Raw genomic sequence first — 23,621 nt, 5'->3', positions numbered from 1 at the left:
CCCTTCGGGTTCCGCTGCGGGCGGTCGGGTCACCCAGGGTGGCACAGATGGGAGCGAATGTCGCCTGCCGTGAAAAACAGAGGAAAGAACCCCAATAGCTGCAGTGGATCACTGTTTACAGCTGGGGCCAGGTCCCTTCCCTGTATTCCTGCCCGCTTCCCGGGGTTATTACAGGTACGGCTGTCAAGATGGGCCCCGAGGAAAGCGGTGGTTTCATAGATGAGGAGCAGAAGGGTTGGGTACCCAGGGATGAGGTGTTTTTATACAGGGGGAGCAGAACTAGATCTTGCATATAAAAAATAGCCTGGAAAAAAAAAAGCAGGGAGGCGTTTCGGGAAGAAGGGAAAACCAGGTGAAGGAGGTGGACTTCTGGGGGGAGTGATGAACAGCGGAGGGTGAAGAGCAGTGGAGATGCAAGGAATGGCAGAAGTGTCCTGAAAGTAAGGGTGCTGCCTGGAGCAGGGGGGAGCTGGCCCCGAGGACTGGGAGATGGGGCTGATGTAATAGCTGTAGTGCCAGCCAAGCAGGAAAATGTGAGTAGCTGCTTTTAAATCAATGATCGAAGGGCTGCTGATCCAGAAGAGAGAGAAATCCCAGCAATCAGGATAGGCAGTGAGGGTCTCTTAATGTCTGGACAGAAAGGGAGAAGGATTTGGATGGATAACAGTGAGTTCCATTTAACTTTAAAAATGCTAGTTTAAATAATTGATATTAATCCTGGGCATTTAAGTCCAATTTGCTGTTATTGTTCATTGTTTATTTATGTTTTTATGTTGTTTACTAGCTTTGCTGCTACAACAGTAAAAAGCAAAAGTAAAAAAAAGCGGTAGGTGTTTCCAATCCCTTTCACTCCTTGGCTGTCAGGTACTTTCATGATGTCATGATGTTTGGGTTGCATATGCTGCAGGGAAGTGTTTAACTCCAAATAAATTGTATTAACCAACTTCTTCAAATGTCATGGAAACACTTCTCATACCAGCAGGCTTTGCAGCATTTTTCCGTGTTTTTTTTTTTTTTTTCCTTTCCTCTTTTGGAAGCCCCTCAAGGGTTTCAGCTGTTACACTTATTTTTATATTTTGAAAGAAACAGCATTTTTGGACGAGACTTCATTTCTTAAAGCTTAATAGGTTAGTTACTAGAATGCTGGTTGTCATTAACAGCGTTTGTAATGATTGTGAAACGAGACATGAGAAGGAAATGAGATTATGAAGGAAACATTATCGGATAATTTTACTGTGAGCTCTTTAGGTCGCTGCAATTGGAGTTCATGGGAACTTTTCCCAACTGTGCAAACAGAAGCCAACAGCTAAATTATTCTGCCTGAGATTCTTAATTGCAATAGGATGAGCAACACTGAGTTTTGGTACAAAATTATTGATTAAAATTTTGGAAGTCTGAACTATCAGTGTAGCTTGCTGCAAAACTGCTATCCAGTGAAACGAAAGCAAAGATGCATCAAACTGAATTGCTCTCAGCCACTGAACGTTGTTATGTGCAGAGAACAAGGCTTAGAAAATGTTCTTCTATTCCTTTGTGTGCTCAGTTGCATGTGTGGTACCTCTGTGTAATCAGAAGCAGAGCATTCATGTCTTCTGTGGTCTGACAGATGAAGTCAGGTTGTTCATAGTCATATCACTAGAGATGGAATTATAATAACTTTAAAGTTTAGCTACCTTTGCACTGAAAAGGCTCTCTGAGCAACCACGCAAATACAGTTAGTTAAACTGTTACTAGAATTTATAAAGTGATCTTTCTCGAGTGCCATTTTAACTGAATTTCTCCAATTGTCTCTTTTTCAGGAGACCTCATGGAAGGAGAGCTTTATTCAGCTCTCAAGGAGGAAGAGGCCTCTGAATCGGTTTCCAGTACAAACTTTAGTGGTGAAATGCACTTCTATGAGCTTGTAGAAGACACAAAAGATGGGATCTGGCTGGTACAGGTATAGAAATTCAATCGTTCCTTTTTATATATTTATCACACTCCAAATGTGTTTCAAAGGAGGAGTTTATGAGGGTAGTTAACTAGCTGTAAAAATATATAACAGAGAGATCTGGTGACAAAGATAAATTATATCCGGGAGATAAGGAATAGAGGAATAAATCTGTTAAAAAAAAAAACGCAGGAGAGGCTGGAAGTGCCAGAATTCCTATACAATCAGGAAGAAAAATAAAACCTGTTATTCTGTGGATTGCTTTTTGAAAAGCAGGCACTTTAGAACCAGAAAACAAGCAAAGCAGCACACACTTAAGTACACAGAGTATGCAAGTCCTTGGCCCTGGTATTCTGAGAGCCTGTGTGATGTGAAGTAGGTGCATTAGCACAGATGCTCCCAGCTGGCACAGGAGAGGTGCTTCTGGTGCTGCTCTTCCTTTTGGCTGCCTTACAGGCTCAGACCCAACCGATTTAAGTTTCTGTTTATCTAAGTGGCTTAGAGCACTTGTAAAATCTCTGTTGGCTTTTCACAAAGGCAAGAGCTCAGTGTGCTGCTTCCCAGGCTTAGCAGGCTGCTTCTACAACACACTCTTGGGGCTTAAAGTTAACCTTCTCCCAAACCTGTTGGGCCCACCAGTTATGGAGTGTGCTCCCCCAGGGCTGCATGAGAATAAGAGATCAATTAGTAAAAGAAAGAAAGACTTTTTCAGATTGGATTCTGAAACAATTCATCATCACTCCTGAGAACATAAGTAAACCAGACCAAAACGTAGAATTATTTTCTGCGTCAACTTTTCTGTTAGTAAGAGGTTGTTTTTTTTTTTTTTAAGGCATAAGTTTCCTGCTAACAGTCACATCAGGCAATCAGAATTCCCCACCAGGCAATTAATTGTTCAGTTGATAGCTCCCACCTGGTTTTTCTGGTCTCGCTTCATGTTTTCTATGTAACAGGAAGTCATTAAATCTTGATAATCCATTTATTAGACCTGCACTGTCACCACATCACATCTCACCCCCAAATAGACAGTGAGAGAACAGATTACCTTCAGACTAGAAATGGCAGTTGTGTTTTGGAAAAGATGTATTTGCAGTTTATTGAATCCAAGCTTGAGGTTTAAATCATGCAGAAGAGCATTCTTGAAGCAGAGTGCTGAAAGGAAGTTTACATGTCTCCAAGCTAGTTGATAAGTACAAGCATGAATATGCTATGAAAAACCTTCCCTTCTCCCCATGCAGCTCAAAAGAGTAAAATATGGTAGTTCTCTGTTGTCTGTTGCTTGCAGAATTTTACTTGTAATATATTTTCCACTGGCTTCCTAATAGCAGATCAGATAGGCTGTGCTTTGATATCTCTAGTGTGATGAATGTTGTCATCATTCTGGGAATATTTGCACAGCTATTCAGTTGGTCACAATAGCTGTGGAAAAAAAATTAGTGGAATTTACTGAATAATTTACTGAACGCTATTTGTCTGTTTCTCTACAATAAAAACCACAAGACATGTCAAATTCCTATTTTTCATTCTTGCTTCTCGAGTTTTCATCACTTCTGAGTTTTCATTTGCTCCATTCCCCACTGTAACTCCTGTGCTGGGTTTCTTCATGTCCTTCCACAGGTTTTTCCTTGTTTTTTCTTAGGCCTTGTCCCTGCAGAGCCAGTTTTTACCATCTCTTCCCTGTTCTAACCCTTGCCCATCCTCCTTTACCGTTAGGCATCCTGTGGAAAGTTCACAGCTAATTAACCAGCTCGATGATTTAGGCAGGGAACAGTGGAGAGTGAGGATGTCTCGTGGATGGGCTTGGGAGCACAGGCAAGGTCAGAGATTCCCCTGCTTTGTTGCTACTGACTGGGAAGCAGAAGGGATCTCCAGATCCTTTTCAGGAGCAGAAGGAGAGGAGCAGTTCTGGCTCAGCTGGCGCAGTGGCTGTTGGTTGAGTTGGTTTTGAACACTTCATAACTCTGTATGGGAAGACTGGGACTCTGAAGATGATTTTTATTTTGTAAATGAAATGTCTGGTGTGGCACAGGCTGGCAGTGTGATAGCCGTCACTGTCTGCAGAGAATCAAAGGGAAAAGAGGAAACAATTTCTACTTCTTGATGTGTTTGACACAAATTGAGATGTGAATTTGTCATCCAGAGTCAGCGAGATGAATTCCTTGAAGAAAGTCCAAGTCAGTACACAAGGAATCAGTGTTTGTGGGTTTGTTTCTTTATTTTCTGGAAATCCACATGCAAAGCATCCCTGTTCAGTGGTAATTTGTTTACCAGTGTAGCTGTTCACAGCTCCTGTGTGGCGCTTCCGTAGAGCCACAGACAGCAGCATGTTCTTTCTCCTATTAGCTCATGATCTCATCACCTTTCCCTTTATGCCGTTCTTCTTGCTTGCCAGCTGCTGCTGTGCACTGCTCTGGCTGGCAGGGAGGGTGAGTGGTAGTTTGTGGAGCTGCTTCTCTTGTTGGTAGAGGAGTAACACGGAGTGTTCTTACTTTTCCAGACTCTGGTATGGCTCATGCTCTCTCGTTAGTCTCTAGAAACCTGTAACATCCAACAGTATCATAGCCATTGTGACTTTTTAAAAACCTGCAGTAAGTGAGCTGCAAATAAAAATCCTCTTTGAATGAAGTTAAAATCTAAGTTAATGTATATTTTTATTTTAAAAGTCCCTACTGTAACGTAGTGGTAGAGAGAAGTAAAGGGAACTTTCTTCTTGGCATTGAATTACGGGAACAAACATTTTGATTGTGTCTAGTAGAAGTGAAAAGACCATTATTATGGATGTAAAATGCTGCAGGCTATTCTGCATCTCAGCTCCTAGTTCAGGTGGTGTAGTCACAGTGCAAGGGATGTGCCTACAACACTTTGGTGGTGGTGGTCTGTTCGTTCTTTCTTTTGCTTGCAATTGCTATATTTGCCTTTTGGATTTTGCCAGGTGATTAGCTGTTCTTGCTAAAAGGAAATGAAGTAGAAACACTCTATTCATTTCAAAATACATCATTCAGTATTTCTGTCTTTTCCAATAGACCTTCAGGATCATTTACCACAGGATACCTGATTTTTAGCTTTCAGTTTCCTTCTTGAGAGGCTTCACATCCAGCCATGGGTGCAGAATACCATCAGCTGGAATGTAATAGTTCTCATGCTGCCTGTGAATTGGTGTTAATTCATTACAGAGGCTCATTTACTCTCAACCTCTGACTTAACTGACAGCTTAACTGAGCTGTTCAGATCAGGTGCATAGATCACCCCACCTCCCTTGAGAAACTCCACGTAATTTTGAGGTGGTTAATTGTTGTGTGCTGTGATGGATGTCATCCTTTGCCTATTTTGATCTGATTTCTCAAAATCTCTTTTCTCAGAAAAGCAAGAGATCTCCAGATATCTCCAGTCCATATGGGTGGATTCTGAACCAGTTGTGAGTTCTTAGGAAAGAGCAACTATGCAGAAATTCAGTTCCATCAGCACAATGAAAGATAATAAACAAGAGAGTGAGATGTCTCAGAGTTAATAAAAGTGCAGACAGTCATGTAGAAACTCATTGACATTCTCTGGAATAAGTGAGCTTTTTTCCAAGCTTTTTATAAGTAACTCACCAGTCCATTTATAATTAATTGTATTCCGAATGAGAATTTTCCAAGAACTTTTACTTCTCTTTTATCTACGGGAGCACAGTTGGCAACATAGCTGTTGATTAGAAAGGGCTCTATGAAAAGCACGTAAGAATTAATTAATTAATAGAGTTTTTGAATCTCTGTGGAGCCCTAAAAATCTTCCAGTGTGTGCATGGACTCTGTACAGTAATATTGGGCTTTCTCTGCTCGTTTACCCTCCGCAGGCACGAGGAGTTTGTGGGTATCTCAAACTGGAAACTGCTGAGCCAGACTGACAGTTCTCACATACATACAACCTTACCTGTTCATTAAATCAGTTAGAAATCAGTTTTGACTTTGGCAAAGCCATAGTTTTTTTCCAATTCGAATGTCTGTATTGCTTCGTGCAGAGAGTGACTTGCTGGGGCTGGGTGAGGACTCACTGCATCTGGGAGAACCCTCTGTATGTGTGTGTGTGTGTGTATGCAACAGGGAATAGTGTCTCTCACTTCATAGGTTTTGTTCTTCCTGAAAGTTTAAAGCCTGTCACAGTGCCCTAGTGCCCAGAGTTGAGGAGCACTTTGTGGCTAAGCTGTAAACCCACATTTTGGCTGTTCATGTGTATTGAAAATTGTGTGCTCTTGGTGTGAGCAGGTGTTTCTGACACCTGGAATCTCAGCTAGAATTGGTTAAAATAATGAGAGCTGGAATACCATGAAGAGCCTGTTCTACATTTGCCCCTCTCTGACTCATTCTCATGCTTTGTGATATTTTAACATTTTTAGTTGTGAGGGAGGTTCAAAACTTACTGAGACCAAATCTTGTTACTGTGACCTGTTTTGAGTTCTCTACATACCTGCCTGAAAGAGATTGAACAAGATCTGATTTAAATGCACAGAAAGCAGCAGAATGCTCAAGTGAGGTCACTATCATGTCATGCTGAAGTCCTTCAGGGGTACCTGAAGAGGAGTCTGTCTTTGCATTTTGCATTGTTATAGCAAACTCTTAACGTAAGCTCTGTTTCCTTGAGCCAATTTCAATTTTTACTTTTATTTTAACAATGTATGTTTGATAAAATAATCTTTAAAAATGCTTAATGATAACTGCAAATTAAGGAGCAGCTGGATTGATGATGGTTCTAAAGTAGCTGTTGCAATACCGACGCACCTACACAATACACTTTGGTTTTAGATTAGGCAAGAGAGGCAGAGTGCCTTGCTGACTTTGTCCTATTTTTCCAAGTGTTTGTATTTTTCTATGTCTGGGGTAGTTGCTCTTCAAGTCTGTTTGCTTCTTTAAGGTCATAACTGTGACTGCTTTAACATATAGATCAAAACGATTCTATTCATTACTTAATTAATCTCTTTTGGGATAATTCTGTGTAATTGAATGTCAGGAGAACTCTTCCAGTGCAAAAGCTCCCTATTCAAATGTTGGTTGAAATCAGGATTTCAGCAATTGCAGTATTGTGTGTCCCTAGTCAAATTCTATTTGCATTTTGTTTTCCTGGAAGCCACCTTCTTTGGGATTTGTGGAAGCTAAACAAGAAATCTCAATCAGAACATGTAGCAATAAAGGAGATTTCCAAACCCCCACCTTTCCATTTTTACTTTGCACATCTTAGTGGCATAACTTATCCTGCAGAATTTCATAGTCATTGGTTGAGAATCTCCCAAGCTCTTGGGATATGGTGTGGTCCTCCCAAATTCACAGATGGAGTATGAAGAAACTCGTGGTTGAGACTTCAGAGGAAGTTTGTGGGTGGATGCTCAGTGAGAGCCCGTCCTTCTCTCCAGCATCTTCTCCTACTAAAGAAGTGAATAATTCAAATACAGAGATGTGAGTTCAAACCCTGCAGTCAGAGCCAGTCCTCTGGCCTGTTTTAGGTGTAGTTTCGGGAGCAGATATGTTCTGTGATGTCAGGTTGTTAAATGGCAGGGTTACTGTGATCCTGTTGGATTCTCTTAGCCCATTAAGATGATTAATGGATTAATTGAGTTACCCTCATTGTCTTACCTGTCACTCTGACATGTGATACGTTACAGATTGTGAACATAGCTAATAATAAGAAAAGCTGGAAGGGTTTGTGTTTGTGTTCCTCCAGAGGTGGTGTTTGTTTCTCAGCTGTGCCAGCCTGCTCTTGTGAGCTCGGGCTTTATTTCTATAACATTAAATAGTGTGTCCCTCTTACATTGTAAATTGTCCAAATACTCCTGTCGACTGTTCTCTTCCTGGGAATGTGTGTCTGACTTCTGGCTTGGGTGTATTCATGGCTAATTTGTTCCTATCCGGCATAAATTGACATTGCCCTTTAGTTTCACTGACTCCTGATGTCAGCCCCACTCCTCCCAGTATGTGCAGTCAGTCAACCAGTGTGTTTTGTCGGGTATAATATATCCTGGGCTTTGCTTATTTTGCAGCCAGTTAATATTGATGGCTCATGTTTTCTTGTGGAGCAACTGATAGCCCCAGGCTTTTCCTCCCATTGCTGTTCCTGAGTGATGAACTCCCCGAGTGTCCTGTTCATTACTGAACTCAATTTCATGTGTGACACTCTGCATTACAAGATTTGTGCAGCTCTTCCTGCATGGTGTTATAATCCTCTTTCCTACACAGATGTGCCTTCCCAGTTTTATGTCGTTTACAAATGGCTTTGGGAGACTTCAGGCTCCCGCAGGAAGGGCATTAGTAGGAATATCTGCTGAACTGAGCTCTAAGGTAAATCTGTTAAGAAGCCTGTTAGCACCTTGCTGGCATTTTGATGTCTTCTTGCCATAGCCAATTTCTTACTCACTTTAAAGCTTTTTTTTTTTTTTACTCAATGTAGAAGTTTATCTCTAGTTCTCATGTAAATTTTCCATGTGGCATAATTCATGATACTCTACCAAACTACAAACGGGGTACTGCATTTTCTTACACTTGAAATGCGGTTCTTCTTCTCCAGGAAAAGAGGGATGTTTAGCTCTCAGTCAGGAATGATACATCTTCAGTAATTGCATGCTGGAATGGGGTGGAAAATGCAACCATCTCTGCAACTTTAAAATTTGTTCTGTAGTTTTGCATCCTACTTAGATCAAACTGGTGGGATTTTTTTTTTTTTCATTTGTTCTTAAATATAGCTACTAACTTGTTGTTCTGCTGTCAAAATGTGAATTAGCCTGACGGGGTTATAAGAAATCTTCACAGGTTCTCCTGTGATTTCGTGTGCTTGTGTTACAGTCCTGGGATGGAGGTTTCCTGCTTACTCTGGTGTGTGTTATTTGAGTTTTGTTTCCATCTTCGGGTGATAGTCTCTTCCCATGAAGTTGCTAACTGGTCCATGGCCAGCCATCTCCTCTTCATTGAAAGCTGAGTCATAGCAATAATTTAACTTTAAAAAGAAAATTATCTTACATTTCTATCCTGTCTTCATTGTATGGTGATCCTGCTGCTTTTCCCCCAGTTCTGTTCCTATTCATATGACTGAAGAACCTTTTGGTACAGCTTGTAATAGTCTTTGTACAGTCTAACTTGAATTGCTCATTTCTCCTTACTCTTTTTTTCTTGCATATCTTGCTTTGATAGCTCTTCCTTTTGACCTTTTCTTTAAATCCTTGTAGATTGTCAAACTACTTCTAACATCTCTTTGGAAGTGATTGCTAGGAAGAGGTACAGGACTTGACAACCCTTCTTTTTTTCCCCTTATTTAAAATCCTCATAGCTTTAACATTATGGACTTGAAGAATTTTCCAGGCCTCTTCCACATTCAAATTCCCGGACTCCTCAGTCACAGGTTTTTAAGCTACGTTTCTTTCTTATCAAAATTCACACTTCTTAAATAAAATCTGTTACAAGTGTTTGCAGGTTATTTTTAATTTAAACTGAATTGCATTGTGATTGCTTAACCTGCAGTATTTTCTTGGACTCCCTCATCCACAGAGGTGATGACTGCTTTCCAAAATTCCAAACCCTTGCCTCCATGTGGTGAACTCCCAGTGCTGTAAGTGGGTGTTGCCTGCGAGGAGCAGCTGCAGTGGATATGTTTATTTGGATTTTTTTTCCATAATGATATAAAAAAGCATGAGCCCAAGGAATTTTACAGAGCTTCAGTGTGCAAAACCACAGTAGGGTTCCTCTGTGTAGTTACAAAATACAGACTGCTGGTTCTGTCATTGTCCTTCAGCATAAATAACTTTCTCCAGAAGGAAAGACTTTTTCTTAGGAAGGGAATTAAACTGGTGCCAAAAAATTCACCAGTACAAACAGCCAGATGACAGTAAAACATAGCGATGACTCTTATTTGCAATAAATCTCCTTCTCTTGACACTTTAAGTGAATATTTTAGTGTCAGACAGAAGAAACAGTGAGCAGGATCTGTCTTCCTGTACATAACATTAAAATGCTCTCAGTAGTAGCTCTGAGGATATTCTGGCTTTAAGGTGTCTATGAATTTGTTCTCTTTTAATTGAAGTGTATGAAAGGAAGAAGTTTAAAATATACGAAGTAATTGCTTCAGTTACATTGGGTGATGTAAAGAAGCCTCAGTAATACAACAGATTTCCCAGTTGGTCGTCTTGGTGCTTGAAGGTTACATTTAGCTAATCAAAAAGGCTTTTCTATGTGATACATGTGTTTTGAGAATAACTTGAAGGATTCTTACCTAGATGTTCACCTCTGGTTTTATTTAAACATTCTAGGCTCAGTGGAATGGGAGTGTAATCTGTGACTTCAGTTTGTTTCCCTTTGTAGAGCGTTCTGCTTGGTGAATTATTTTAAGTTTCTGAGAGGATGTTACTTACCACAAAGCAGATAATATTTCTGAGTCTCAAAGGCCAGGCACACTTTCCAGGTCTGTACATAGAGAACTGTTAATCATGGTGACAGACGAACTTCCTGGGGCAAGCTGACATTTGAGGTTATTAAGTCAGAAGACGACTGGGATAAGTTTAATGGCGGGTAAACAAATATCTAACAAATGGAACTTTCAAAATTTAATTTAAAAATATATTTTAAGTGGTTGCCATTAAGCCTGCAGAGGCATGTGAGGCGCTTCTAAAATAGATAACTCGACGGCCGATGGAATAGTGCGTGATCAGTCATGTCATTCAAAATTACCTGCCAACTGCAGGCACAGGCAGGGTTTTCTTTTCCTTGTGGGATTTTTTTTCCCTTCCCTGTACAGTTATAGGTCGGAGGATGAGTGCTGCTTCTTTATCATCTGTGTCAGCAGAAGCTCACGGCGAGGTAACCTGAAGTACGACTTTAATATACTGGGTTAGAACAAATTAAACCTTGGGATATATCACGGCGAATTATCATCATGAAATGGCCAGATGGGGCATTGGAGTTGGTGGAACAGTCATATAAAGTTACAGAGTGAGTCACTGGCAAAGCTTGAAGGAGTCAAGATTTTTAGGCATTATCTGGGAGTTTAATCACTGTTTTCCACCACTCAGGAGTGGCTGTTGGCAGTTTAATCTGGTACCAGGTACGTGCATTATCCAACTCATTTAGTTGCTCCGAGACAACATTTCTTTGGCATGTTGTAACTTTTGATGGAGAATTATAATAAAATTATGGTCTTTTTTATTGCACAGAAGAGGAACCTGCTGCACCCTCTTCCTTTCTCCCCTACTATGAACTGGTTAATGATAGTTTTGTTATTTTCACAAGGGTTTTAGTAACTACCGCTCCTTTTAGGTACTTAATATTTTGATGCACTTCTGTCTTTCTGCAGAAACTGTATTTGTGTCTTAGAGCTTCACTCTCCTAAGACATTTAGGGTGATTCCCAGTTGTACACATCTATTCTATGTCCTGAGAGAAGGGGAAAGCAGTATCGAGTGTGACTAGCTCTCTGTTTTCATTGAATTTCCTTTTTATTTCAGGAAGCAAACTGACTGTGATACTAAACTAATATTTCCTTTTGGCAACAGGTCATAGCAAATGACAGAAGCCCACTGGTGGGTAAAGTCCATTGGGAGAAAATGGTGAAGAAAGTGTCAAGATTCGGAATACGTACCGGCACTTTTAACTGTTCCAGTGACCCCAGGTATATCCTTAAAGGATTATCTGAATCCCAAGAATATCTTAAGGCTCAGTTGTGTTCCCTTGTTGTTACAGCAAGGGCTCGCTGTGTTATAAAAGTAACTGTGACAGAAGGTGACTTTATTCATGTTTTTATCTCTACTAAAGTCTGCTCACAGTTCTCCATTACATTATTTATCAGCCTCATAAACACAGTTCTGCAGCTTCTTAAAGCATTGTGTGGGAAATGCATGATTAGACCATGGAGAGCATGACACAACAATGGAAAAGAATGAACAGGAGAGTTTGGCCTTACAGTCCAGGCATTCAGGGACTGGAACTATGCTTGCTCAGGACAAAGGCGAATATATCAGTTGTAGAGTTGTTGTATCACCATCTGGAAAGGGGAGACCAGGTTAGCATGAACCTTGGAAACAGTGCCTGCTTCCTGGAGTTACTGACAAATCCTGTTCCCTGACAAATGTATGTTTATATGTAAACTGGCACACACCCTTGGACAACATGCAGTGTGCTGTGCAGGAGTCACTGTGTTTGCATATGATTTCAAACAAGGAAGAAGAGGAAAGCCAGGGAAGCTATTAATAAATCTCTGCTGCTGTAAAAATAGGCTTTTTTTGAACATTTTGCTGGAGGCATTTGCTTTACATGACTGGAGACTTTGTCTAGAATTCCAGCAGCATGTATGGATACGCACATCTTACACAGCTTAAGTCCTAAATGCTTACAGAAATCTCAAAGTTAATTGTAAGAGGAAATTCTTAGGCTTTGTAGTGCTTATGCAAAATAATCTTGTCTTATTAAAACGCTGGTATTTGAACATCTTAAAAAATTGGCAGTGTTTCTCTTTGCACAGCTTGTAAGTAGTCTTAATGTTCTGATCAAATACTATGTTTTAAATGAATTAGATTTTTTTTAATACAAGAAATGTTTTGCTGAGTAAACCCTCGTGAATAGTTTTATTCAGATTGGAGCTGAAATTCAGCAGAACACTGCACCCTGCAGTAGTCAGGATACCTTCATTAGCAGGGTAATATCTTACAGCTCTTTCTAAAAATGTTACATTCAGATTCCTGAGGTGAGGAGTTGTCATTGTCTAAACACATGTTGACAGATCAAAACCAGAGAGAGTGTAGGTAAGATGGATGGTGAATGAGGCTGGTGGTTCCTATTTTCATATGCAGAGTTCTCGGAACAGTCTGGGTGCCTGTTGACTCTGTCATGCTTTGATTGTTGAAACTTGCCAGGCATTTCCTAAAAGGAGGACTACATAAATTGGGTGTAGTGATCCTGGTAAGAGAGAAGGGATCTTCTGAGTAATCAGGTTCATCTCATAGTTAGGGAGGTCTGGACCATGACTTGGGGTTCAGCCGTGAAGATCCTCTTCTTTTAGGTGTGGATTTGGGGTTCATCCATCTGCCTTCCAGACAGTGTGGATATTCTTTTAGGCCAAATAATCCAGCAGAATGTGTCTGCTTCCTGCTGTGCTGGTTTTGTGGCGAGCTCCCTCACCTCACCCTTTAGCCTGTCTGCATCCTGCCAAAATGCCCCAGTAGGAAGTGGACACGTGTCAGCTTCATTAAAGCAACTGCAAACAGACCAGGTGCTCAGCATGTCTCATTTTTGGGCTCAGAACGCAGATTCAAGGACTCAGCTCCGGGCCTGTGAAACTCTGTGGTCTAACCTGCCGTTTTCTTTGTAGATACTGCAAGAGGAGGGGTTGGCTGAAATCCACCCTCATCATGTCGGTTCCACAAACCAGTACCTCCAAGGGAAAAGTCATGATTAAGGAGTACAGCGGGCACAGGATCGAAGTGGAGCACATTTTCAAGTGGATCACAGCCCATGCCGCTTCTCGGATCAAAACCATCTACAACTCCGAGCACTTGAAAGAAGAATGGAACAGAAGTGACCAGTACCGGGTGAAAATATACCTGTTTGCCAACCTGGACCAGCCCCCGGCGTTCTTCTCTGCACTAAGTGTAAAGTTTACTGGGAGAGTAGAGTTTATTTTTGTGAACGTGGAAAACTGGGACAACAAAAGCTACATGGCAGAAATTGGTGTCTACAAGACGCCATCGTACATACTTAGGACTCCTGAGGGGATTTACAGGTATGGAAATAACACTGGTGAATTTATATCACTACGTGCCATGGATTCCTTTTTGCGCTCGCTACAACCAGAAGTTAACGATTTATTTGTTTTAAGCTTAGTTTTGGTTAATCTGATGGCTTGGATGGACCTGTTTATTACCCAAGGAGCCACTATAAAGCGTTTTGTGGTTCTCATAAGCACTTTAGGGACGTATAATTCATTGTTAATTATTTCCTGGCTACCAGTGTTAGGTTTTTTGCAACTACCCTACCTAGACAGCTTTTATGAGTACAGCTTAAAACTCTTCAGGTACTCTAACACAACTACTTTGGCTTCTTGGGTGAGAGCCGATTGGATGTTCTACTCCTCACATCCAGCCCTCTTCCTCAGCACGTACCTTGGTCATGGTTTACTAATCGATTACTTTGAGAAGAAGAGAAGACGCAATAACAACACCGATGAAGTAAATGCTAATAATCTGGAGTGGCTGTCGAGCCTGTGGGACTGGTACACCAGCTACTTGTTTCATCCTATTGCTTCTTTTCAACACTTCCCTTTCGACTCGGATTGGGATGAAGACCCGGATTTGTTCTTGGAGCGGTTGGCTTTCCCCGATCTCTGGCTTCACCCTCTGATACCAACCGATTACATAAAAAACTTACCCATGTGGAGGTTTAAATGCCTCGGCACCCATTCCGATGAGGAGATGCTGGAAACCTTTCCGGACAGCGAGAGTGACTCTGACAGTGAAAACAAAGAGGTCTTCAGCAGCGACAGGGAGGCCTCAGAGGACGATGAGCTGAGCACGTTTCACAGGTGCAGCGGAGCAGAGCATCGGTGCGGCGCCGGGCCCTGCCCGTGTGCCAACAAATATTGTCATCCCGAGCCATGCGGACGGAAAGCGAGGTCCTACGGCTCGTGCAGCTCCGCAGGCGACATGGAGCCAGACTGGTCGGCCTGGCCCCCCGAGATGTTGCACTGTACAGAGTGTGTGGTGTGTCTGGAGAATTTCGCGAGCGGCTGCCTGCTCATGGGCCTGCCGTGCGGCCACGTGTTCCACCAGAATTGCATCGTGATGTGGCTGGCGGGGGGGCGGCACTGCTGCCCCGTCTGCAGGTGGGCTTCCTACAAGAAAAAGCAGCCATACACACACCCTCAGCCTTTGTCGAGCGACCCGCCATCTTAGCTGTGTGTCCTGCGTAAGCTTTCGGGGTATTACTGCTTGCCTTTTAAATGTTAGTCACTTAAGAGATTATGTGGTTTGAAGTTTTTAGTTTAAATGTTAGTGCAGTGAACTAAAATATACATGATGCTAACGTTAACGACAGAATCATTTGGTTGCCTTGTATGTTGAACTGAATGCAAACTTGCCGTACAATAACTTGTTCTTTTCAACATCTGGAAACTTGATGCTGTTTTTTTGTAAGCACAAAAAAAAAAATCAAGCCTACAACAGAAGTGTATTCCAGCAAACGTTTACAAGTTAGGATGTAGGTGAAATCAAAATTCTAATCGGAGACAATTGCTTAATTTAAGTGTTTCTTATTTTAGAGTCTGTTCAGCACATCTTTGTTGAATAATGTATGTTGTAAGACAGTACCATTTAAAAAAGAAATCAGTGAAATAAATTATTTTAAAAGGAGATTTGTAATGTTAATTGTTTTGATAAATATTTTGTGTGTATGGTTACGGATGTCTTGCTGGCCTGATTTATCTGTGAAGATAATAAAAATATAACACAACTTTTGTGACTAATAAATCATCTCCTAGTGATACAGGAATTCATTGCTCCAGGGTTATCCACTGGCCAAGCAGAAGGCAATGGTGTTTCACTGGGAACTACTTCCTTCATAAGTCTGCTGCATTGAGGTGCTTCTCTGCTTGACCAGTGGTTTTCCAGTTGATTACAAACTGCTTTTCCACATGGAAACCTCTTCTACCAGCTGTCTCTGCAGCAGCCTCATTTGCAGATATGTAGGAAGCCTTTAGGGCAGCTCCTCTACAGCCTCAAAGTAGACTGTCGTGGGGGAGCAGAATATTGGCATACAGTGAGAAAAGTGGCTTGTAAAGGTAAAAATTTCCAGGTTCCTACTGTGCTGGTATTTTGAAGTGATTTATGATTTCTTTGATAGTTCTTCAATGCCATAAAAAATTGACTCTGTTATTTTCTTTATACTTCAGCATGAAACTGTGGGTTTGATTGTACCTTTCAGAAATCATCTGGCTGAAAATAACAGAGGAAATGTTGGTTGGAAAGAAAAAGTTGTGGAGGGGAAGAGCAGATGATGATGTAAGCAGAGGAAAAGGCCAAACTAGAAAGGTGTTTTTTCAGTTGTTTCATTGTTTATTCCTTTCCTAGATCTTGCCCATGTGGTATCAAAGGAGGATAATGAAATAAAGATGATAATAGGAAATAAAAGCACAGGTTCCTCTTGCAGTTACAACGCATCTCTCTGTGCCTTTATAGAGTTGGGAGGCTGTTCACAGAGCTCTGGCACTGTTTTATCTGTCCAGGGTACCTGGGCATTCTTGTTTTTATTAACAGATGTTTCATGGCTCCTGTCACCAGGTGTATTCCCAAGAGGATATCCATGTAATGATCAGAAGAGCTGTTTTTAATTGTGAGTCCTTTTTCCTCTTCTTGTTTCCTTTTTCCCCGTGGCAGCACTGAAGGAGGGAGGTGGAAGGGGCATAATATCAGCAACTCTCCTGTGGTCCAGAAAGTCATTTTTATTCCGCTTGAGGGCTGCCAGTACATGCCCTGTCTCTGTCATTACAGCCTCGGCAGAGCAGCGGAGAGGCATAATGAGGGCAAAGATCATTTCTGCTTCCAGTCTGTGCAGCAGTTTGGCGTATGTGCCTGTCAGGAGTAGCTGAAATCCACCTCGTTTCAGGACTGCTCTGAAACCTGCACTGAAATGAGGCCTTGCCAGGGGAAAGGGGGAGAAGTTCTGTGAGTATAAATAAGGCTGTAGCCGAGGTGCTGACGAGCCTCTGTGTTACAGCCCCGCTGTAGCGTTTTGCCGGTATCTCGGCAATTTGCCCAACGCTGTGAGTGCAAGGCTGTGTCCTCGGGGCACTGGGTGCTTGTGGAGCTCAGCTCTGCTGCTGAAGGCTCACCTCCTCACCCTCACACGCAGCCCCAGCAGCTCCACTCCTCTGCACAGGCTCAGCCTTGTTCGCAAACCTTCGTGCACACCTGCTTTTAGCTGAAGGCTTGTTTTAATGACCTCCGTTGCTTTACTCGCAAATTCTTTTGATGGATGACCCAACCTGCTGTTTAATTAGCAGGAGAGCCACTGAGGGCACATCCGTAGGAGCAGGTAATTATGACCATAGGTAGCTTTCGGTCCCCTCGTGTCTGGGTTATATAAATTGTTGTGATCCAGTTCCTGGCGATGCATCTGTTTCAGAATCTACAGCAGCTGGTGTAGTGTATTGGGAGTCCCAGCAGGAAAGAAAAAGCAGTTGGATGTGTTTATTTTACGAAATGCTCATGTCAGTAGCAGCAGAAGCATCCAAGTAAGATTGTTTTCTACCGAGTTCAGGATCTCAGACGCCCTTCCCCAACACGTTGACAGTTTCACATAAGGAGAAGGAAGCAAAGACTGTGCCTGTAACAAGGTCAGCACTTTCCCTGCTCGCCTGTTTTGCCTCGCAGGGCTGGGTTGTGCTGGTACTTGTGAAGAATCTTAGAACTGAGATGCTAAACATTCCTGAAGTGGTGTTTTGTTCCCTGATGTCTCGTGCCTGGAAGCTGGAGACCAATTATAAACAGAAAATTTCAGATGACTGAGGTTGAGGTTACCTATTTCAGAAGGTTTAATGAGGCTGATGGATGCTTTTGTACTGCTGTTAAAGAGGGTGGATTTAAATCATCTCTGAAGGTCTTTGCCAGTCTCAATTTCAGCTATTCCCGTTTTGTTAACACTGGCTTTCCCACTGATGGTGCCCAGCCCAAAACGAGAGCTCCCCTTTACAAAGCTTGTTTAGATCTTTGTTCTGCGTTAGACTTTTGGAAGGAAAAAAGACAAAGGTGAGCTGTGCATTTTTGTAACTGTCATTAAAATATCTTTCTCTGGTAATTAAATGATGAGGGTAAGTATAATTGTGAGGTATCGAGAGTTATGTTTAAGCTAATAGCACCTTTTTCTTCCTCAGCTTTTCCACTCAGTCTGTGCATCAGTGATTTATTTCTAGTCCTCTCTGCCTCAGCTTGTGCACCGGGGCGTGATTAGATGGAATGACTCGCTGGAGCTCCAGCGGGGCGGCTCCAAGCTGTCCCTTCATTTCGGCCAGGTGACCCTGCGGAGTGGAGGGTGGAGATGAGCCAGGCCTGGCCGGTGGGATATCTCGGAAAGAGCAGCTGGGGGCGAGGTGGGCACCGGCTTCTGTGAGCTTTCCCATCTGATCTCCCGTGGGACTGGAGCGTGGTGTGAGTGAGCCCTTGGACGAACAGGAGGTCACTGAGGTGCTGGAGCGAGTCCAGAGAGGGGCCACGGAGCTGGGGAGGGGTCTGGAGCCCATGTGCTATCATGAGTGGCTGAGGGAGCTGGGGGTGTTTAGTCTGGAGAAAAGGAGGTTCAGGGGAGACCTCGCTCTCTGCAGCTCCCTGACAGGAGGTTGCGGCCAGGTGGGGGTCGGGCTCTGATCTCAGACAACCAGCGACAGGACGAGAGGACACAGCCTCAAAGCTGTGCCAAGGGAGGTTTAGATTAGTCTTAAACTGCGCCAGGGGAGGTTCAGGTTGGACATTAAGGAGGCATTTCTTCACAGAAAGGGTGATTAGACATTGGAATGGGCTGCCCGGGGAGGTGGTGGAGTCAGCGTCCCCGGAGGTGTTTAAGGAAAGACTGGACGTGGTGGTGTTGGGTCATAGGTTGGACTCGGTGATCTCAGAGGTCTTTTCCAACCGCACTGGTTCTGTGAATACGTTACAAATACCCTCAGCCTGCGAGGTGCCAAGCGACCCTCGCCCCGCCCCCTCCCTCAGCCCGTTCCCGCCCCTCACGCGCGGGGCGGGCGCGGGCACGCGCCCCCGTGATTGGGAGCCGAAGGGCACGCGGGCAGTGGGCGGAGCGATGGTCTCGCCAGGGCCGCCTGCCCGCGCGCGGTAAAGGCGGGGGCCTGCTGTGGCAAGCGCGCAGGCCGCAGTGCGGGGGCCCCCGCCGTCCAACAGGGAACCCCGGACCGCGCCGGGCGGGGCGGCCGCCTGGGCTGGTGCGGAAGACCCCGCGAGAAGCCGCCCAAGGAAGACTGGTGAGGGACCGCCCGCCCCGGGGGGATCGGAGGGGGTGGGGAGGTTGCCTGGGCGGTGAGGCTTCGTGGCGGAGGCTGGGTGTGTGGCGTTGCCATGGCGGCGGGCGGGGGTGAAGAGGGGCCGGGCCCGGCCTAGGCTTGGGTACGCCCGGGGAGGCGGCGGGGGGAGACCGCACAGCACCGTCCAGTGTGTGAGGGGGCTCCAGGGCAGCCGGAGAGGGACTGTTCGTCGGGAACTGTAGTGACAGGACAAGGGGGAATGGGTGCAAATTGAAATAGGGGAAATTTAGGTTCGATATTAGGAAGAAATTCTTCCATGTGAGGGTGGTGAGGCTCTGGAACGGGTTATGCAGGGAAGCTGTGGCTGCCCCATCCCTGGAAGTGTTCGAAGCCAAGTTGGACAAGGCCTTGAGCTGCCTGGTCTGGTGGAAGGTGTCCCTGCCCATGGCAGGGGGTTGGAACTGGATGGCCTTTAAGGTCACTTCCAACTTCTTAACATCCCATGATTCTGTAATTTTAGCTCCCCTTGCAGACACAATTAAGAACAACTGCAATATTGGGACTTGGAGGGGGAAGGTGAGTCTGCAGACAAACTGAGTGAGCCTTGTTTCTGCCAACAACTTTCTCATGTCACGGTGAGATGAAATAGTCAAGCCACGGATGGATTTCATTGTTGCCTTTCATAAATCACTACTAATATGTTAATTTTAAAAAAAAACAGTGTGTTAATAAAAAATGTCTGCCATATGGTGAAGGGAAGATCAAATACATTAGAGATGCTGGAAAAGCAGCAGGATGGCAGGCACACGAGTTGAGGGCTCAGAAAAGCTGCAGTGTCACAGATCTTCCCTCATCTCATTTCCCAGATCTCCCTGCTTTGCAGCAGCCAAGTCCCAGGAGAGCAGGTTGTGGTTGTTGCTTGTTGGGTGACAGAACTGGATGAGGAATGTTCCTTTGGGAATGTCTTTTCCCTTCCTCCTCTGCCTGTGTTGGAGCACCACATGGGCTGGTCATAGTCTCCTCTGTTCCCAAGTGGTGGTACAAGATCCCACAGAGGGAGCTGGGATTGGAGACTGATGTAACACATTACACAGCCGAGCAGCCCACACCACGTGGTGGTGCTGCACTGATGAGTTCTTAGCTCATGTCTGATGGCCACTCTTTTGCCCTTCCTGACTGATGAGCTTCTCTGGTGTTTCCCAGCAGCACAGCATGTCTGTGGGTCACCTTGGAGCTCTTGGAGGATGGTGCCAAACTCTTCTCAGTGGTGCCCAGTGACAGGATGAGGATTAGTGGCCATAAACTAAAGCACGAGAAGTTCCACCTCAACATGAGGAAGAACTTCTTTACACTGAGAGTGGGAGAGCACTGGAACAGCTGCCCACGGAGGTCCTGGAGTTTCTCTCTATGGAGACATTCCAAACCCACCTAGATGTGTTCCTGTGTCACCTGCTCTGGGTGACCCTGCCTTGGCAGAGGGCTTGGACTGGGTAATCTCCAGAGGTCCCTTCCAACCCTGACAATTCTGGGATTCTTTGCAGAAAACCCTGCAAAGGCACTGTGGGACAGGTGTAGGGAGAGGTGACGTGGGTCCTCTGGCTGTCCTGAGCACTCCCTTGGGGTGAAGGCTGTGAGCACTTCACAGGCCCTGAGAGTGAGAGACCCATTAATAAGAAATGCCTTTCCTCCTGTGTGTAACAGCAGCTTTAGAAGGAAGCAGAAGTAGTTGTTTCTGCTCCCTAGCTGGTGGGGGAACAGCACCACTTACCTTGTGTCTGACTGCACAAGATGCAGTCCCAGGGTAGGGCTGGAGAGAGTGATTTGAGCACTGTAGGAGCTGGATGATGATGGGGAGGGGCTGAGATTTTTGGAGTGGCAGTGATTTGCCCTGGGTTCATTTGTGTGCCCACTCTGTTGATGGGAGATAATTCGTTCATGAATGATACAAGGCAAATGTCTTCATTCCTTGTGAGGGGCTGGTGCATTCTGGCCTGCCTAAAGCTGGGGATCTGCTATACATTTAATGCCACGTTGGGACTGTTTGAGTTTAAAAAGTGGTTTTCCCTCCACTGTAGTCCAAGTTGGCTCTTTCCAGCCGAGTGTTCTGTTGGCTGACTCTGGTGTGGTGCAGTGCTGTGAGAACGATGGTTTTGTTTAGATCAGGAGTGGAAGCAGAACAGTGTCATCAGTGTGGAGTTGTGCTCTGGGCCCCTGTGTCCTGGGTGAGATGGGCAGTAATGGCTTTTTTACAGCTCAGCAAATTGCTGTGTCTGATGTAACTGGAAGCATGGAGTAGCCTGGGTGAGAGACAATGGGATTTCCTCCTCCTCTTGCACACAAAACAGGAGATGAGTGTTGGGAGCACCAGGGAAGGCAGAAGCACCCAGCTCTGCCTTTAGGACAGTCCTGCCAAGCAGCTGATTGCTGGGCAGGGCTAGGGATGAGCTGTCCAAGAGGTTTCTGCTGTCAGAGTCAGCAGGGATTGGTGACAGCACAGAGCCAGTTGTGGTTTAATGGTGTCTTTGTGCTGGGTTGTACATCCCAGAGACAGAGGCTGCAAGTCCTGCTGTGGTTCATGTGACACTTGCTGATTGTGCTCCTGCAGGAAGGCCTAATATGTGTTGGTTTGTTCTAGAATAAAAGTTGTAGAGCAAATCTCTGTTTTACCTCAGTCTCTTCCCCTTGCTTTTTTCCTCCCTCACATAGCCCATACTCAAAAGAAGGACCTTCTTAGCTTCCTGTCAGGGTGAGGAATGACTCAACATGACATTTTCTCCTCTGTTCTGAAGAACAGGAGAGGAGGCTGCAGTTGGTCCTGCAAGGGTTGGGTATTTTACCCCTATAAAACCACAATTTAACTAAAGACTCAGGAGCTTTCTGAAACCCTTGGAAGCTTCTGCACTTCTGTATATGCACAGATCTCTACAGGGCTTTGGGTTTGTTGAGTTTTTTTCAGAAGATTTTGTGCTTGGGCACCTCAGCTGGTGGTTGTTGTTCTGCAGTCAAAACATGGTCTTGTTCATTGTGACCAAGAGCATTTCTGAGACCGGTAGAAGTCTAAATCTGTTGCCCTGCTGGGCTCATGCACTGGAGAGAACTTGTTTTACAGTTCTTTTGTACAGCTTATTAAGTTAGACAAAGCTTTTCATTTGAATTGAAAAAAAATAATCACATAAACATCGAGGTGGTTTTCATAGGAAACTACTTGTGCAGCCAACTAGACTCGTTGAGTGGCCTGGGCACGGGCAGGAACAGTGTGCCAGTGGGTCCATCAACTAGAGATCATTTAATACTTAGGGGTTTGTTTAGATAATGGGGCAAAATCTCTGCTGCAAAGAATAAAAGTAGCACCAAAGCTTGTACTCTAAAGGTCTAAAGCCTCTCAGTGCCTCCAGTGGGGTTGTAGTCAAGACAGAGAAGGTACTTCTGAGGTGTGCCCAGTGACAGGAGAGGGGCTACAACCACAGGGGGCCAGAGGAGAATTTTGAATCAGATGTGAGGGAAGGTCTTCACTACAGGTGAGATTCAGTGCTGGAACAGGTGCCCAGAGTGGCTGTGAAGTCTCTGCTCTCAAACAGTATCAAAACTCAGTGGAGGAGGCCCCAGACAACCTTTCTGAACTCTGAACTTGATTGTGCTTTGAGGAGAGGGCTGGCTTGGAGACCTCCTGTGGATCCTCCTGACTGAAATAGGGAGTAGCACTCTTGGTGCTGTCATCCTGCGCCAAAGTCTCTCTCTACCTTATGCTGAAATCCCCTGTGGCAAGTTCCCTCTGCACAGTGGCATGGGTGTGATGTGAGAAGTTTGCTCAGCAGGGAGTGTCTGATTCACAAATCACCTCATAGAATCATAGAAGCATTTCATTTGGAAGGGATCTATAAAGGGCCTTCTTAACTCCTTGTCTGAATGTTCAGAGCAGTGCAGTAGCTGGTGGTATCTCTGCAATGTTTTGGGGTTTTTTTATTTGAATAATGAAATCACTTAAAGCTTGGGCATTTTGAAGTTCTGCTTTTGATACCGAATGTTTAGGTTACATGAAAGTATAAAAGCATAGTTTTAAAGCTGGAATTTCAAGTAACTCTCACTTTCTCTTTTTAAGGTCAATGAATGGTCCTTGAAGATAAGGAAAGAAATGAGAGTGATTGATAGACAGATCAGAGGTTTGTACTTGTGTCTCATTTTTTGGTTTTCCTCTCCTTGTCTGTCTCCAAGGTTTTGGGTTTTTTTTGCTTTAATTGGGGCAGGCTATGAAATAGAGTACCTGCTGTACTCTCTCATGTCTGGAATAAAGATGAATGTGTTGGTCTGTGTTACAAAATGGTGTCGCTGTGAGGTTCTCCAGGTAAAATTTTCAAAATAACCTGAAACTGTATGCTCCCATTAAGACATAATGCTGTTAAATCCCTTTGGATAACATGAATCAGACCTATTGTCCAGAATTTCACCCATCTTGATTTAATGAGTAGTATCAGTGTGGTATGTAATTCCACAGGTAGAAAGTTCCACTGGTATGTGCTGCTGTGAAGTGCACATGCCAAACAAAAGTAGCTTGCTGGCAACTTGGGAAAATTACAAACAGAAGTGAGGGAGGGAAAAAAAGAGTATTTTCTCAGTGGGTGGGTGTTTTGCTCTTAAATTATGAGCATTGCACTGCTGAAGGTGTCCTGAAAAGCAGAGGAGTTGCTTAGTATTACACTGCTGTTTGTTCAAAATTTGTTCTCCCT

General features: G+C 44.1%; 1 protein-coding gene across 2 annotated transcripts in view; it reads left to right on the top strand.

Moving 5' to 3' along the window:
- Nucleotides 1-23,621, top strand: part of LOC103764104 (E3 ubiquitin-protein ligase RNF103) — a 32,401-nt gene that overhangs the window by 665 nt on the left and 8,115 nt on the right. Inside the window, exons 2-4 of one of the 2 annotated variants that reach the window (XM_018086546.2) lie at nucleotides 1,800-1,939; nucleotides 11,435-11,550; nucleotides 13,246-15,393. In XM_018086546.2, coding sequence (XP_017942035.1) covers nucleotides 1,800-1,939; nucleotides 11,435-11,550; nucleotides 13,246-14,824 — 1,835 coding nt within the window. In that variant the 3' untranslated portion in view covers nucleotides 14,825-15,393. Of the gene's footprint in view, nucleotides 1-1,799; nucleotides 1,940-11,434; nucleotides 11,551-13,245; nucleotides 15,394-22,996; nucleotides 23,058-23,621 lie in introns of those variants that run through there. The other variant, XM_018086549.2, reaches the window with a different exon arrangement.

The sequence above is a fragment of the Manacus vitellinus genome, unplaced genomic scaffold, assembly GCF_001715985.3.
Source record: "Manacus vitellinus isolate BGI_N305 unplaced genomic scaffold, ASM171598v3 scaffold_98_pilon, whole genome shotgun sequence".
Classification (NCBI taxonomy): domain Eukaryota; kingdom Metazoa; phylum Chordata; class Aves; order Passeriformes; family Pipridae; genus Manacus; species Manacus vitellinus.
The sequence above is the reverse complement of the archived record's forward strand: the minus strand, read 5'-3'. Positions and strand labels throughout refer to the sequence as shown.